Below are 12,875 nucleotides of genomic sequence, written 5' to 3'. Positions count from 1 at the left end.
GGGGGGGGGTTATATCTGAATTCCTGACTCACTTATTTGTCTGTTAAAGGACTCCTTTGCTCTAACAATGGAGAACGACTGTGCAGTCTGAATTTCAACCTTTGGGCTTCTTGATTTATGCACAAAAAGACCCAAGGAATTACAATATAGCTCCTCCGTTCATTCTCTGAAATGTTTTGCCTCTCTTTCTTTAGGAAAAAAAAAATATTAATTTTATTTTTTCACAAGTTCTTTATTATTATTATTTTCCAGGGGGTTGGGAAGAATGATATCGATTTTCCTTTAGAATATATTGATTTTGATGAAACTATATTTTCAAAAGTATATATATTTGGTTCTTATGAAAAAGGCTTAGCAGATGTGTAAGCCATGTAGTTCTCGTGTAAATCATACCTTTTCCTGTGGCGAAGACATCGGGCCCTCCCTCTACTTTCTTGTGATCTTGAAATCAGTTATGCCCATTTGGCCTGTTGGCAATAGGGAAATATACATTGTAGTAAAGCTATTGTTCAACTGATTTTCTTATGCTATTTTTCGATTAGCTACTTTATTTATAATGGGGTATGATGCTTTATTTTCTTATTCTTTATTTCCTTTCAGGTTGTTAAAGCATTCCTACAGACTAGCAGAAGAAATTCTTGGGCTGAAATAGTTCATTGCAGGCTTATTTGCCTGTTAACAAATATGTTTTATGAAGTCCCGGAGGATTCCACAGAGGATGCTTCAAGCCCCATATTTCTTGTAGACCAGGTGGATCTGGTTGGAGGAACTAGGTTTATTTTCCTTGAGGTATGCTAATTTGTTTAGAGTTCAACTGCACGGGTTAAGGAGACCGACCTGTTTCAGCCATTGTTAATTGCAAGAAATCTCATTACTACATCCATTTTTGTCCATGGGAATCTTACTATTTAGGGTTAATTGCACTTTTGGTTCCGAAGGTAAGGTTTTAGATTTATTTCAAATTAGTCCTTTCAAAATTGAACAATTAAGTCCCCAACATTTGAAAAATGTTTGATTTTGATCCCTCGTTAATTTTGTTAACTCCATGCTGATGTAGCAATGGTCAAGATTATAATAATAACTAAAATTACAATAATACTTGAAAAAAACAAAAAATAATTTTTAAAAATATCTCTCCTCTCCACCCTTCCCCTTCACCTTCACCCCTCCTCCGGCAAGCCACCATTGACAGTCCACCTTCACTATATTCTTCATTTTATTCAGTCATAGAAGGAAAAAAAAAAAAAAAAACCACCTTCCCATCTTCTTCTTCAAAACCCACCCACTCTCCCACATCTCCTCCCTTCTTTCTCTCCCCTTCTCTGACAGCTACCATCGTGCCATTTCTCTCCTCAAAATGGTCATCGGTGCCACCTCCCTCTCGATATGTCTGAAATGAAGCCGTTCTTAGATCTATATGTAAGTAGAGAGAGAGAGAGGGAGAGACCTTTATCTCTGAGTTTTTTTTCCCTTTCGGTTGTTGCTTACAACTTTTCTGGATTTATAGTGGTTTGTTTTATTCGATCAACCGTGGAGGCCTTTTTTCTGAAAATTTTCGTGGGTCTTCTATGGGGTTTCGTAGGTCTTTTGAGCGGGGGGAGGGTAACTGGAAGGGGACGGAGGAAGGAAGCGGGATGGGTCTTCAATTTTTTTTTTTTTTTTTTTTTTTTTTTTTTTTTTTTTNTTTTTTTTTTTTTTTTTTTTTTTTTTTTTTTTTTTAAAGTAATAGTGTTATGATTATGATTATGATTATTTTATTTTAGTTAATATAATTTTAAACATTGTCATGTCAACATGGAGTTAACGGTTAATTGAGGGACCAAAATCAAGCATTTTTAAAATATTGGGGACTTGATTGTTCAGTTTCGGAATCTAGGGACCAATTTGACACAAATCTCAAAGTTCGGGACCAAAGTGTAATTACCAATACCTAAGTGATTCTCCATGTCAAATCCTTAATTTTCTAGTTGTAACTTTGTGGTAAGTTGAATTGTTTGGCTTACATGTCGGCGGTCTAGTTTATTTAGAATTTTCTCAAGATTAAAAGTGACGTTCATTCCTTTCTTTGTCCGAGGAGAATTGATGATAACTGATAGAAAAATGACTTAAAACTATATCTAACTTTTCTAATATTTTAGTACTTTTCTAATGCAGTATTCTCTAGCAAACTCGAGAGAAGAACGGAGAAATCTCTTTCTGGTGCTTTTTGATTATGTTTTGCATCAAATAAATGAATCTTGCATCGCAACAGGAGTTATGGAATTTGGTGATGATGAGATACAACCCCTTGCAGCCCTATTCACTCTCGCCAATGCACCTGAGGCTTTTTACATCTCAGTTAAGCTTGGAGTGGAAGGTGTTGGGGAGATCTTGAAAGCGTCTATCTCATCAGCATTGTGTAGATATCCTAATAGTGAACGACTAAATACGGTATGGGCTCTTCTAAATTTGCCAATGTAGGGTGTCAACTTGCTTGGTCTAAAAAACAGTTTCTATTGAGATGTAGTAAAATTTTCTGGAATCATAGTGGCAGCTTGGCATGCTTATCCTTGGGAACTTCTAGTGCCCCTCAAGTATCTCTTTCTACCCACAATTCTTTTAAATAGTTTTTACTAGATGAAAATATTATATTAAATGTTTATTCTAACCCTTTCATCCACTTCTTTTTACTTCTTTCTCCATCTGACAATCTCCATCACCCATTTATTGACATCAGCTCCCTCTCTTATTTCTCTTTCCTTGTCTCTCTGAAAGCAAGGAACCTTGTGCACTTTCTTAGTTAAGGAAGAAGGGAAGTCCAATAGGGGAAAAAGGGGAAGAGTTGGAAGATGGTGACCTGTTAGTTTGATATCTTGTAGTGTAAAGTGTCTAGATCTCCATGATTTGAGATGAGATGGATGAGGGAGGGACATTTTAGAAATGTCCCATCCTTATCTTAAATTAATTTTGTTAAAAATTATGAACAATTATGATGGGGACAGTAAAGAATAAAAAACCAAAGCAAATATTTATTAATCTTGTTTAGTAGTAACTATTTAGAAGGGCATATCTCATATGCAACATGGACGATTAAGCTAGAAACCTACTTAAGCATTTTTTTTATTATGTTAGGCTTCCTACTGTGAATATGTACTCTAGTATCGGTAAAATGGAAAGCAAGGTACTGAGAGTTAGTGGTGCGCGTTCCTTGTAATGTCAGAGGAGACAAAGGGAATGTATTGGTTATTTCGGAAGGAGTACCCTCTTGGGAGAGTTCTCAGCCCTCTCAAATTGACTCGAGGTCTTGTAGGGTGATCTTCACCCCTTACTCTTTTACTAAAAAAAAAAAAGAATTATACTATCCAGTACCTATGAGACCACTCTGTCATATTGTTGTTAACTTGTTAACTGGAAGCCTTGTTGCAAATTTCGTGGCTTTAAGGTTTACAAACTATTCTTGTAAGGCTGAGATCAAATGTATTTTTCTCTTAACTTTATCTAGAACTTGATACCAACATTTGATTGTTCATCTTCTTTTGCAGCTCTTGGAGAACGTAATGGAAAATTTTAATACAATAATCAAATCATTTACGCATTTGGACAATGAGTTCTCTTATATGATACAGATAACCAAATCTCTCAAACTTTTTGAAAGTATTCAAGGTTCTGGATTAAGAAATGGTGTTAGCATGAAATCCAAACTATCATGGGCCACTCTGCATTCTCTTCTTCATTCAGAGAGAATTGCTTATCGTCAAAATGGTCACGTTTGGCTGGGGGATCTTCTATTTGAAGAAATAACTGGTGAAAGGGATGAGAGTATGTGGACAAATGTGAAAAGATTGCAGCAGAGAATTGCATACGCTGGTGTAAATGATTATTCAGCTGCTTCAGACGTACCCCTTTCCATCTGGCTAATGTGTGGACTTTTAAAGTCGAAACACAACATCATTAGATGGGGCTTTTTATTTGTAGTAGAAAGACTTCTTATGCGATGCAAATTTTTGTTGAATGAGAACGAAATGCGAAATTCTGGCAGCAATGATCTTGACCAGGCATCCAAAGATAGCCGTCTGGAGATAGCTAATGCAGTGATAGACATTATGTGCAGTTCTCTTTTCTTGGTCTTTCAGATCAACGAAACAGATCGCATCAATATTTTAAAGGTACTTAAGTGTCATCTACATATTGCTCTTTGTTCTACCTATTTGTTAAATCACCAATGAACCCAAAAGCTAATGGGTTACATTATATTTTAGACGTACTTAAATATCATCTACATATGCTCTGTGTTTTCCTGAACAGATGTGTGACATACTTTTCTCTCAATTATGCCTGAGAGTACCACAAGCTTCTGAACTACCAATTGGAGATGATATGCCCCACGGCAGAGTTTTAGATTACTCAGGTGCAAGTAAAACGACAGGGGCTATTGAATCTGAAGCTAAACTGGATGGTAATTACTTTGGAGAGCTAAAGGAGGAGAAAAGCAGATATAGTAAAACTTATAACAATCCTCTTGGTCATGATACAGCCTCCATGGCAGCATTACTGCTTCAAGGACAGACTATTGTCCCCATGCAGTTGATTTCACATGTTCCTGCTGCTCTGTTCTACTGGCCATTGATTCAACTTGCTGGGGCAGCAACAGACAACATTGCTTTGGGTGTTGCTGTTGGAAGCCAAGCAAGAGGGAACCACCCAGGTGCCGCCTCTGACATACGGGCAGCGCTGCTCTTACTCCTAATTGCTAAGTGCAGTTCTGATTCATTGGCTTTCCAAGAAGTGGATGGGGAACAATTTTTCAGGTGGTTGCTCATAGTTCCCCTTCTCCTTTCCTGAATTTTCCTTCTATGTGTGGATACGTTAAAAGTGTTGCTTTGTTGGGATTTTACAGAGAGCTTCTAGATGATACAGATTCAAGGGTGGCCTATTACTCTTCAGCGTTTCTTTTGAAGGCAAGAAAATTCCTTTCCACCATGAAATATATTTTTTATGAAATTTCAATTTTATTTTTCCTTTTGTAATGAATAAAAATTTTTGGTTTTCAGCGTATGATGACAGAGAAACCTGAAAAGTACCAATACATGCTTCAGAATCTTGTAATTAAAGCTCAGCAGGTGATGTTATCACATTTGTTGTCAAGTACATATTCTGATTTGATTAATGTATCTGCAGAACTTTTTAAATTTATTTGTATTAGGCATTCACATTATCTCTACTAGTGTTACCGTGCACCAACAAAGTTTATTTTTATTTTTTTGTTTCCTTTTGGGTAAAAAACTGAACTTTCATTGGAAAAGAATGAAAGGCTTACAAAAAGTCCAAAAACAAGGACCTCGACAAAAAAACAAAGCGCAAGAGGGAGCCCAAAAGGAATAAACAAAGTTTAGTTTGATTTACCAAATGAGTGAGGGGAAAAAGAAAAGAAAGAAGTCAGGGTTTTACACTAGAAATGCCCTTTAGTTAGCCCTTTTTTAATGAAAGCAAAAACATTCAAATAATTGTTGTATTTTGAAAAGTTAGGGTTCATAGACATTTTAAGTCAGCTTTCCTCGCACTGGACGTCACCTGGAGGCTGTGGGGCATTTGTAAAAGCAGATTCTATGATTTGACTGCTCGCTTCTTGTCTCTTTTCCATGTGCAGTCTTTATTTTTAAGGATAAGCAATACTTGTATTGAATTAGAAAGAGCTCATAAGAAACCGGGGAGAGAAAGAACTTAAATTTGTATGTAATAATTTTTTTATGAATTTAATTCAACTCTGTTATTAATTAGTTTATAACAAATATAGCTTGATTTTAGATAATAAATGAATGGAAATGTACATCTCATGTTATAAAATTTATTCCCATATACTTTACATGTTTGTCTTACTCTTTGGTTTTACATCCCAATTCACGCATGTCAAAAACAGACCTTAAAGTCTCTCGCGGTATTGCTAGAATTAATTTAACCAAGATGTTCTCTTCGTTTGATAATTGAGCTGAAAGTGCTAACATGGTTGCTTGCTTTCTGCTCGCACCATGCAGAGCAATAATGAGAAGCTGTTGGAAAATCCATACCTTCAGATGCGTGGTATACTTAAACTGGCAAACGATATGGGCATCGAGTTGTGATTTACTCCGATTTTCTGGAAGCATTCTGTTTTTGACATGAATGCATCACATTCGGCCGTGTGCAGAAAAAGTTTTGATACACATGGTGTTCGTTCACTTACTTTATTTTCCATCTTTGGAGCATATGAAGAAATGCGCCTGACTAAGTGTACATGACAGAGCTCGTCTACTCATATGGAAACTTAATTTATATCACGCTAGGAGAATGACTATCCATTGAGAAAGGAATAGTGATACAACGGGATGATCTTGTTTATTCATAGTTATATCCTGCCACTGTACAGTTGGTTCTTTGCTAAGCACGCACGAAGATGGTGAGCTGATTTGATGACTGGCCCTGCAGATTAGCTATTGTAGAGATCCTTCCTTGGCTATGTCTATTAACTTTTCTTTTCAACATACGTCAAGGAGATAGTGACTAAGGCATTCGGGAAAGCCTATTGGATTACCCCCATCGATTGATTTGTCTGCCTGTTCTGCCACAAATCATTGGAAATGGAAATTTTTTGATACTTTCATCAGGTACTTCCCTATTATCTTCTCAAACTTGAAGTATAATCTCCATGCTTGACTTATTTTCTTTCCATTTCCCAGATGAATAATCTGTTCTTTTTGTGTTGCAACTTGGAATATTCTTTGAGAAACCTATAAGGCTATAACTTATTTTCAATAGTTGCACTGACACGTCTTCTTTGTCGTGGAAACAGCTGTATGTTGTTTATCATAATTTCGGGCGACTTGCAAGTGAAACTTAAGAAGATTCATTTCATTTGTACAGAAACCACATTACCTCCAAGCCTTCTTCTGTTTTTGTCATTCCTGAAGGCAGTCTTTTAACCATGTTCTCTATCTTCTTTGCTTGTGCAAGTCTGTAAAGTCAGCTTTATAACTGATGGAGAAAAATATCATCAAAATAATGTATCTCATTTTTTAGAGCATTGCAGGTGTCCGATATTTTTAGGACATTTAACTGCCTGCCTGCCTTGTATGGGTTTTTTTTCTGGAAGCGTTCATTGTGTAATCATTATTATTTAATCTTCTTGTGCTCATTTTTCCCACAGCCACAGAGCATTTGGCAGTCTGAAGTGTCCATTTTGCTCTGTTTTTACTGTATTGATACCTGAAACTGTAGTGTTTTGCTTCTGAAAATTGTAAATTTGGGCGGTATCATATAAATCATATTAGTTAAAATTGCTCCGTTTGAGTACCATGTGTTTTTGTTTCTTGAATTTGGTGAACAATTCAGATGCTTTCTTCATGAAAGATGAATGAAAACTGGCTCTTTTTTACAAGTTTCTTTCTTTGTTAGTCTTCATTGTAAACAAAAGTCTTTCTTCCTTGACTCGCCCCTCTTTTAAACGTATTTTTCTCTCTAAAATGAAGTATTCGCCTTCTAACAGCGCTTCTTACAATTAAGGTTTAGGTATAGGTCATTGGCATGGTCGATCATAACATTTTAAACATAAAATTGAAATCATTAGATCATTGTATTTAATAGTCGTTTTTTTATACTACTTCGACATTTGTAGAAGTATTTTTAAGTGTCATGGGAATCGATTAAACTTATGCACTTACTCTCTTGAGAAAATGTAACCAAACATTATTTTAATCTAAACGGTTATTTTCTTTAAAAAAAATGTATTTTTGAAAAACTTTTTCACAAGTCATCTAAACGTACCCACAAATATAATTTACGGTGTTGGGGCATATTTCTCTCGGAATTCTATTACTTATATTTTAATAAACTAACAAATAAAAAATAAAGAAAAAACTAAAGTCAAATTATTGAAAAATTAGGACATTTGCAAAAGAAATACAAAATCTTTAAAAATTATTTTAAACCTTAAAGAGAAAAGAAAAATTAATTACTTGAATTTATTATTTATTATTATTATTATTATTTTGGAGTGACAAAGTTACGAATTGCAAAGTTTTTATGAACCTATAGGTAAATTTATTATTTAATTATAAGAGATGGAAGTGCTCATTTTTCGGTTTTTTTTTTTTTTTTTTTTTTTTTTTGCACTTAATTAATGTAAATGGAAATAAATAAATTAGAAAAAAAAAAAAGTAGGATCGAGTGTAGCCGAGTGTAGGATTGGAAACACTGAGCACATTTCCTAGAAGGAAAAAGCGCTTTTCGTATACACGCGTCTCGGCGCAGTCGTTCGGTCCCAATCGGCCAATCTCCGCGCGAAATCAGAGTATCTGTTTTCATTTCTTCCTCTCTCTCTCTCTCTCCACGCTCGATGTCGCCGACGACTTGCTAAGCTTCGTTAAGGTAATATCGCCTCTTCTCTCTCTGTGTTTGATCTTTTGACGGAGGTATCGGTTCGATTACATTGAGTCGTTGTTTGTGTCCGCCCCCTTTTTCTGGGTCGCAGGAGGGAATAAAATTTCGTTGAAAGATACTGGAAACCGATGGCTGCACCACCGGCAAGGGCTCGTGCTGATTACGATTACCTCATTAAGCTTTTGCTTATTGGCGATAGCGGTATGTTCCCAAATCCTTGGTTTTGTTGCGAGTTTTAAGTTATTGTGTTTGCTTTTTTTTATGTTTGGGTACGAAGCAAATGATGGAAATGGGAGGTGCTCTTAGAGATCTAATGAATGGGTCATGTGTATTGTGGTGTGGGATTTGTTTTCATCAATGTGATTTCGGGTTTTCTCGTTTTGGTGGGAGTGAATTCGTTGAATGTTTTCGTTCTGTGTTTGGGCCTTTTGATTTGAAATGGTTGATTCTTGTTGATCTCTCCCTCTATTTGGGAACCTCTTTGGGGTCATGTATGGCATTCTCGACATATTATTGTTTACATTTCATTCTCTTGTGGAATACGCCGTAGTTCTGTGTGCAACAACGACGTATACCTGGTAAAAGTGGCCGTGATCTTTTGACGCCCAACATGGAGAACGTGACCTTTTTCTGTTCGAGAATATTAATTTATGCTTAAATGTCTGTTGGAATCGAGGTGAAATTTCCTGTTAATTGACTGATGTTTTTGTTTGTGGTTCCGCATGTGCTTAGTATGATGCATTGTAGGTGTAACGTTTGGCCTCTCTGCCACTTACTAATTTAAGTGCTTTAATTGTTAGAGCTAGTTGGCCTCTAGCAAAAGGAAAGTTCATTTTTCATTAAAGAATAGTAAGTTTATTTATGGAAATCTCATGAAAATTTTGTGATAGACTTGTGAGCCTATCAGTTTCTCATACCAATAGTGTTCACGTAAGCTTTTTCGGTTTCAATTGTTTTGCAGGTGTGGGAAAGAGTTGTCTGCTTCTGCGTTTTTCTGATGGTTCTTTTACAACCAGTTTTATCACCACAATTGGGTTTGTAGCCTGTGTACCCTTGAAGCTTGCATGTTGAAATGTTTTAGTACTGTTTCAATTCAAAAAAAAAAAAAAAAAAAAAAAAAAAAAAAAAAAAAAAAAAAAAAANATCCAAAGGCTTCGTAATGGTCATAGACTCGTAGTTGGGACTATTAACTTAACTGAAATGAGGTAGTAGGTACTAAAGTGGTTTGAAACAATCATTTTATCAAATAGCTGGTTTTTACATTTTTTATGTACTGGTAATCTTGTGTATGATATTATTTGATCTGCATAAAAAATTCTATATGTTTTCTAAGTACGAGTAGCTTGAAAGCATCTCTTTAATATCAGCTAATATGCATCTCATGGCAGTATTGATTTTAAGATAAGAACCATTGAGCTTGATGGGAAGAGAATCAAATTGCAAATCTGGGATACAGCTGGTCAGGAGCGTTTCCGGACAATCACAACAGGCATGTATCTGATATCTAATATTATTTCTCCCAGATATTATTTAGGATAGATGCTTCCTCTAGGAAAGTGGGGCATTCATCTGTATGATCAAATTTTTGTACTATTTGAATGTAGATAGGAAATCGGGGATAATGCTGATCTTTAATGTATCTGGGTTGGCCCTCCAAAATTCTGTGACCATTCAACCTTGTCTGTTTTAGCCCATTGGAAAATGTTTTGGAATAAAGCTTGAAAGTGAAGGCTTGAGATTTCAAAAAACAGTTCGAGTCATTTAAGTTTATGAGCTTATTTTATTATTTAATTTGACATCGAACATTTCAATTCTTCTGATTTAGGAATGAAAAGAATTAGTCCTGAAGTATCAATGTCTGATTTGAGACCAAGTGCTTCTAGTTCTTTTATTTTTATTTGTAGGAAACGGTAGAAATATGGAATAAGTTTATTTCATGAAATTGCCTCTAATTCCTGTCATGTGGCATGGAGAGAGAAGTGGTAATGAAGTAACTCCCTTCGTCAATTCCCTAAAACCCATTCTTATTCCAGTGATAGTGAAGTGAAAACTTTATTGTGTCTGTAATATGATGATTATAGTTTGAATGTTGGTGTAATTTTGTTTTTCACACTGTAGCTTACTATCGAGGAGCCATGGGAATTTTGCTGGTCTACGATGTCACTGACGAGTCATCTTTTAACAGTGAGTTATTTTATTGCCTCTTTTGGATGCACGGATTTGCGATTGCTACGCTTATCTTTTATAACGATTGCCTCTTTTGGATGCACGGACTTGATGGGCTCACGATTCATTCTGTCTACCATTTCATTCAAGATTTTTCTAACATGTGAAATTAGTTTATGTAACCATAAATTTTCATCAAGTTGGGTAAGTTCTACTCTTGTAGAGCTTTAGTTAGGGGTATAAGTGGGTTGGATTTTTTTGCCCCGATGTCAAATTAACCTATAGTGTTAAAAAATGACTCTTTGAACTAAAATGACCATCACCAAATGGATTAAAATTGGGCTGAACCAACCACAACTGACCATCTATAATAACCGAACAAACCAACTGACCTTGTTTGTGTATCAAACTGAACTGATTGAAACATATTGTTACACCTGAAACCAAGTAAGAGTGTTTGGCTTAGCTACTCAAGTGATTTTGGATGACTAAAAGCATTTTTCTTAAATTTGTATAGTTTGGTAACAAATAAAATCATTTTTAAAAAATCTGATTGCTTTAAAACATTTAAAAAGAATTACCTTAACGTTCCAAAAAGGTTATAGTAATTGACTAAGGATCAATTTTTCAAATTACTTTTAGCTATTTAGTATTCGTACAGTCACCTTTTGGATGCAGTGACCAAACACACTTTTGATTTTATGTACTCTTAGGAAAATGTAACTAAACATATAAGTATTCTAATTAAAATCACTTTTATTAAAAGTGTTATATTTTTCTAAAAAAATGTTTAAACTAAAAAGTATGAGTCAAAGCTCACCCTCCAACTCATGTTAGTGGGATATCTTGGGGGTATTTTTGGATTTTTGGGTTCAAATGGCTCCCCCTAACTTCGGTTTCTAATCGCTTCTACAATTTTCTTATTTCTTTCTGTTATGAAGTTTATTCTTTTCTTATTCAGACATTAGGAATTGGATTCGCAACATTGAACAGCATGCATCTGATAATGTGAACAAGATACTGGTAGGAAACAAAGCTGATATGGATGAAAGTAAAAGGGTAAGCATTTTGTATTGCTAGATTGCTCCCAACCTGTCTTTCTTATTGCTTGGCACCAAAGAATTACAGGTCCAAGAACTTAAAATGCAACTCCATTTTAAAGTTCATACTTGGCCTTCTAATGTAACAAAGTAGGAGTTAGTTTCAATATATTCGCAATTGATGTTTCCTTTGTTTACTCTGTATCTTTCTTTTTTAATCTTGTCACAGGCTGTGCCTACTTCTAAAGGTCAAGCTCTTGCTGATGAATATGGAATCAAATTCTTTGAAACGGTAAGTTAGAAATGCTTCAAGACCACGTAATGTTAGAATATTTGTAGTAAATATTTATTTGTGCTTCTTTGTTCTTGCATTTAACATATTCTGCAGAGTGCAAAGACAAACCTGAATGTCGAGGAGGTTTTCTTTTCAATTGCTAGGGACATTAAGCAAAGGCTTGCAGACACTGATTCGAAGGCAGAGGTATGTACTTTGTTTTCAATCCTGGATTGCTTTGAATTTTCTTAAGGATTGTATGAAGAAATTGTTGTCACCAAGTAAAACCTTGATGTGAATGATATCCGTTTGTAATCCAGCCTCAAACAATCAAAATAAACAAGCCAGACGCAGCAGACGGGGGTGGTCAAGCGGCCCAAAAGTCATCTTGCTGCGGCACGTAAAATGGTACAAGAAGATCAAATCAATTGAAAGAGCGAAAAAAAACGCTCTTCTTGGTCGCAGTGGTGTGCCTTCTGGGAACGAAATCAAAGCCTGATGAGATTGTGGTGGGCTTGTTCCTCTATCCTGGTCGTGCTTCTGTGAATCATCATCAGTTTGTGTTGAATGTTTCTGTTTTGTTCCTCTATTTTGGCAAAAGACAGTCTGATTTTCCCTTTTCTTCTTTCTTTTATATATTTGAGGTTGGGATTTAGGACTCTTCAATTATTCTCTCACATGTGTTGATGTAGATAGATTATCAGGATTATTAAAGCATGTTCTTCCATGAGGAGCAAGAAAGAATGGTCTCTGACTCTCTGCATCGGTTGCTTTGTAATTGGGATTATAAGACCTTAACGCCCAACTCTAATTGGAATGATTGAATGTTAACTCTTGCAGCCATGGTGAAGCTCTGCAATTAATTTAGCTTGCTATGGCTTTTGTCGGACCATTCTACTTTCAGGGCGTGCTTGGTGATGTTTAGTATTAGAGTCATTTTGTTGTTACATTATGAGATGGGCAAAGTAAATGAAAGATTAATTTTGTTTATGTTCGGTATTGCA

General features: G+C 35.5%; 2 protein-coding genes across 4 annotated transcripts in view; both read left to right on the top strand.

Moving 5' to 3' along the window:
* LOC111797341 overlaps positions 1-7,293 on the top strand; it is a 22,947-nt gene extending 15,654 nt beyond the window's left edge. For all 3 annotated transcript variants that reach the window (XM_023680326.1, XM_023680334.1, XM_023680338.1), the window contains 8 exons: positions 601-789; positions 2,155-2,430; positions 3,522-4,145; positions 4,285-4,787; positions 4,877-4,937; positions 5,031-5,099; positions 6,012-6,620; positions 6,806-7,293. In XM_023680326.1, the coding sequence (XP_023536094.1) occupies positions 601-789; positions 2,155-2,430; positions 3,522-4,145; positions 4,285-4,787; positions 4,877-4,937; positions 5,031-5,099; positions 6,012-6,098 (1,809 nt within the window). In that variant the 3' untranslated portion in view covers positions 6,099-6,620; positions 6,806-7,293. The remainder of the gene's footprint in view (positions 1-600; positions 790-2,154; positions 2,431-3,521; positions 4,146-4,284; positions 4,788-4,876; positions 4,938-5,030; positions 5,100-6,011; positions 6,621-6,805) is intronic.
* A 949-nt stretch (positions 7,294-8,242) lies between these two features.
* LOC111777140 (ras-related protein RABE1c-like) lies at positions 8,243-12,760 on the top strand. The gene is made up of 9 exons (XM_023656605.1): positions 8,243-8,379; positions 8,483-8,592; positions 9,353-9,425; positions 9,780-9,880; positions 10,510-10,575; positions 11,519-11,616; positions 11,827-11,889; positions 11,986-12,078; positions 12,192-12,760. The coding sequence occupies exons 2-9, from the start codon at positions 8,520-8,522 to the stop codon at positions 12,273-12,275; spliced, it is 651 nt and encodes a 216-aa protein (XP_023512373.1). The 5' UTR covers positions 8,243-8,379; positions 8,483-8,519; the 3' UTR covers positions 12,276-12,760.
* Positions 12,761-12,875: the final 115 nt, after the last annotated feature.

Source organism: Cucurbita pepo, chromosome LG01 (genome assembly GCF_002806865.2).
Source record: "Cucurbita pepo subsp. pepo cultivar mu-cu-16 chromosome LG01, ASM280686v2, whole genome shotgun sequence".
NCBI lineage: Eukaryota > Viridiplantae > Streptophyta > Magnoliopsida > Cucurbitales > Cucurbitaceae > Cucurbita > Cucurbita pepo.
Note: the sequence above shows the minus strand (reverse complement) of the source record. Positions and strands in the feature narration are given on the sequence as shown.

Bases quoted from the DNA above. Each gene is read 5' to 3' on its own strand.
- LOC111777140 (XM_023656605.1), top strand. From the start codon at position 8,520: ATGGCTGCACCACCGGCAAGGGCTCGTGCTGATTACGATTACCTCATT. The intron at 9,426-9,779 runs GTTTGTAGCCTG...ATCTCATGGCAG, and splicing joins AGTTTTATCACCACAATTGG to TATTGATTTTAAGATAAGAA. The intron at 11,617-11,826 runs GTAAGCATTTTG...ATCTTGTCACAG, and splicing joins ATATGGATGAAAGTAAAAGG to GCTGTGCCTACTTCTAAAGG.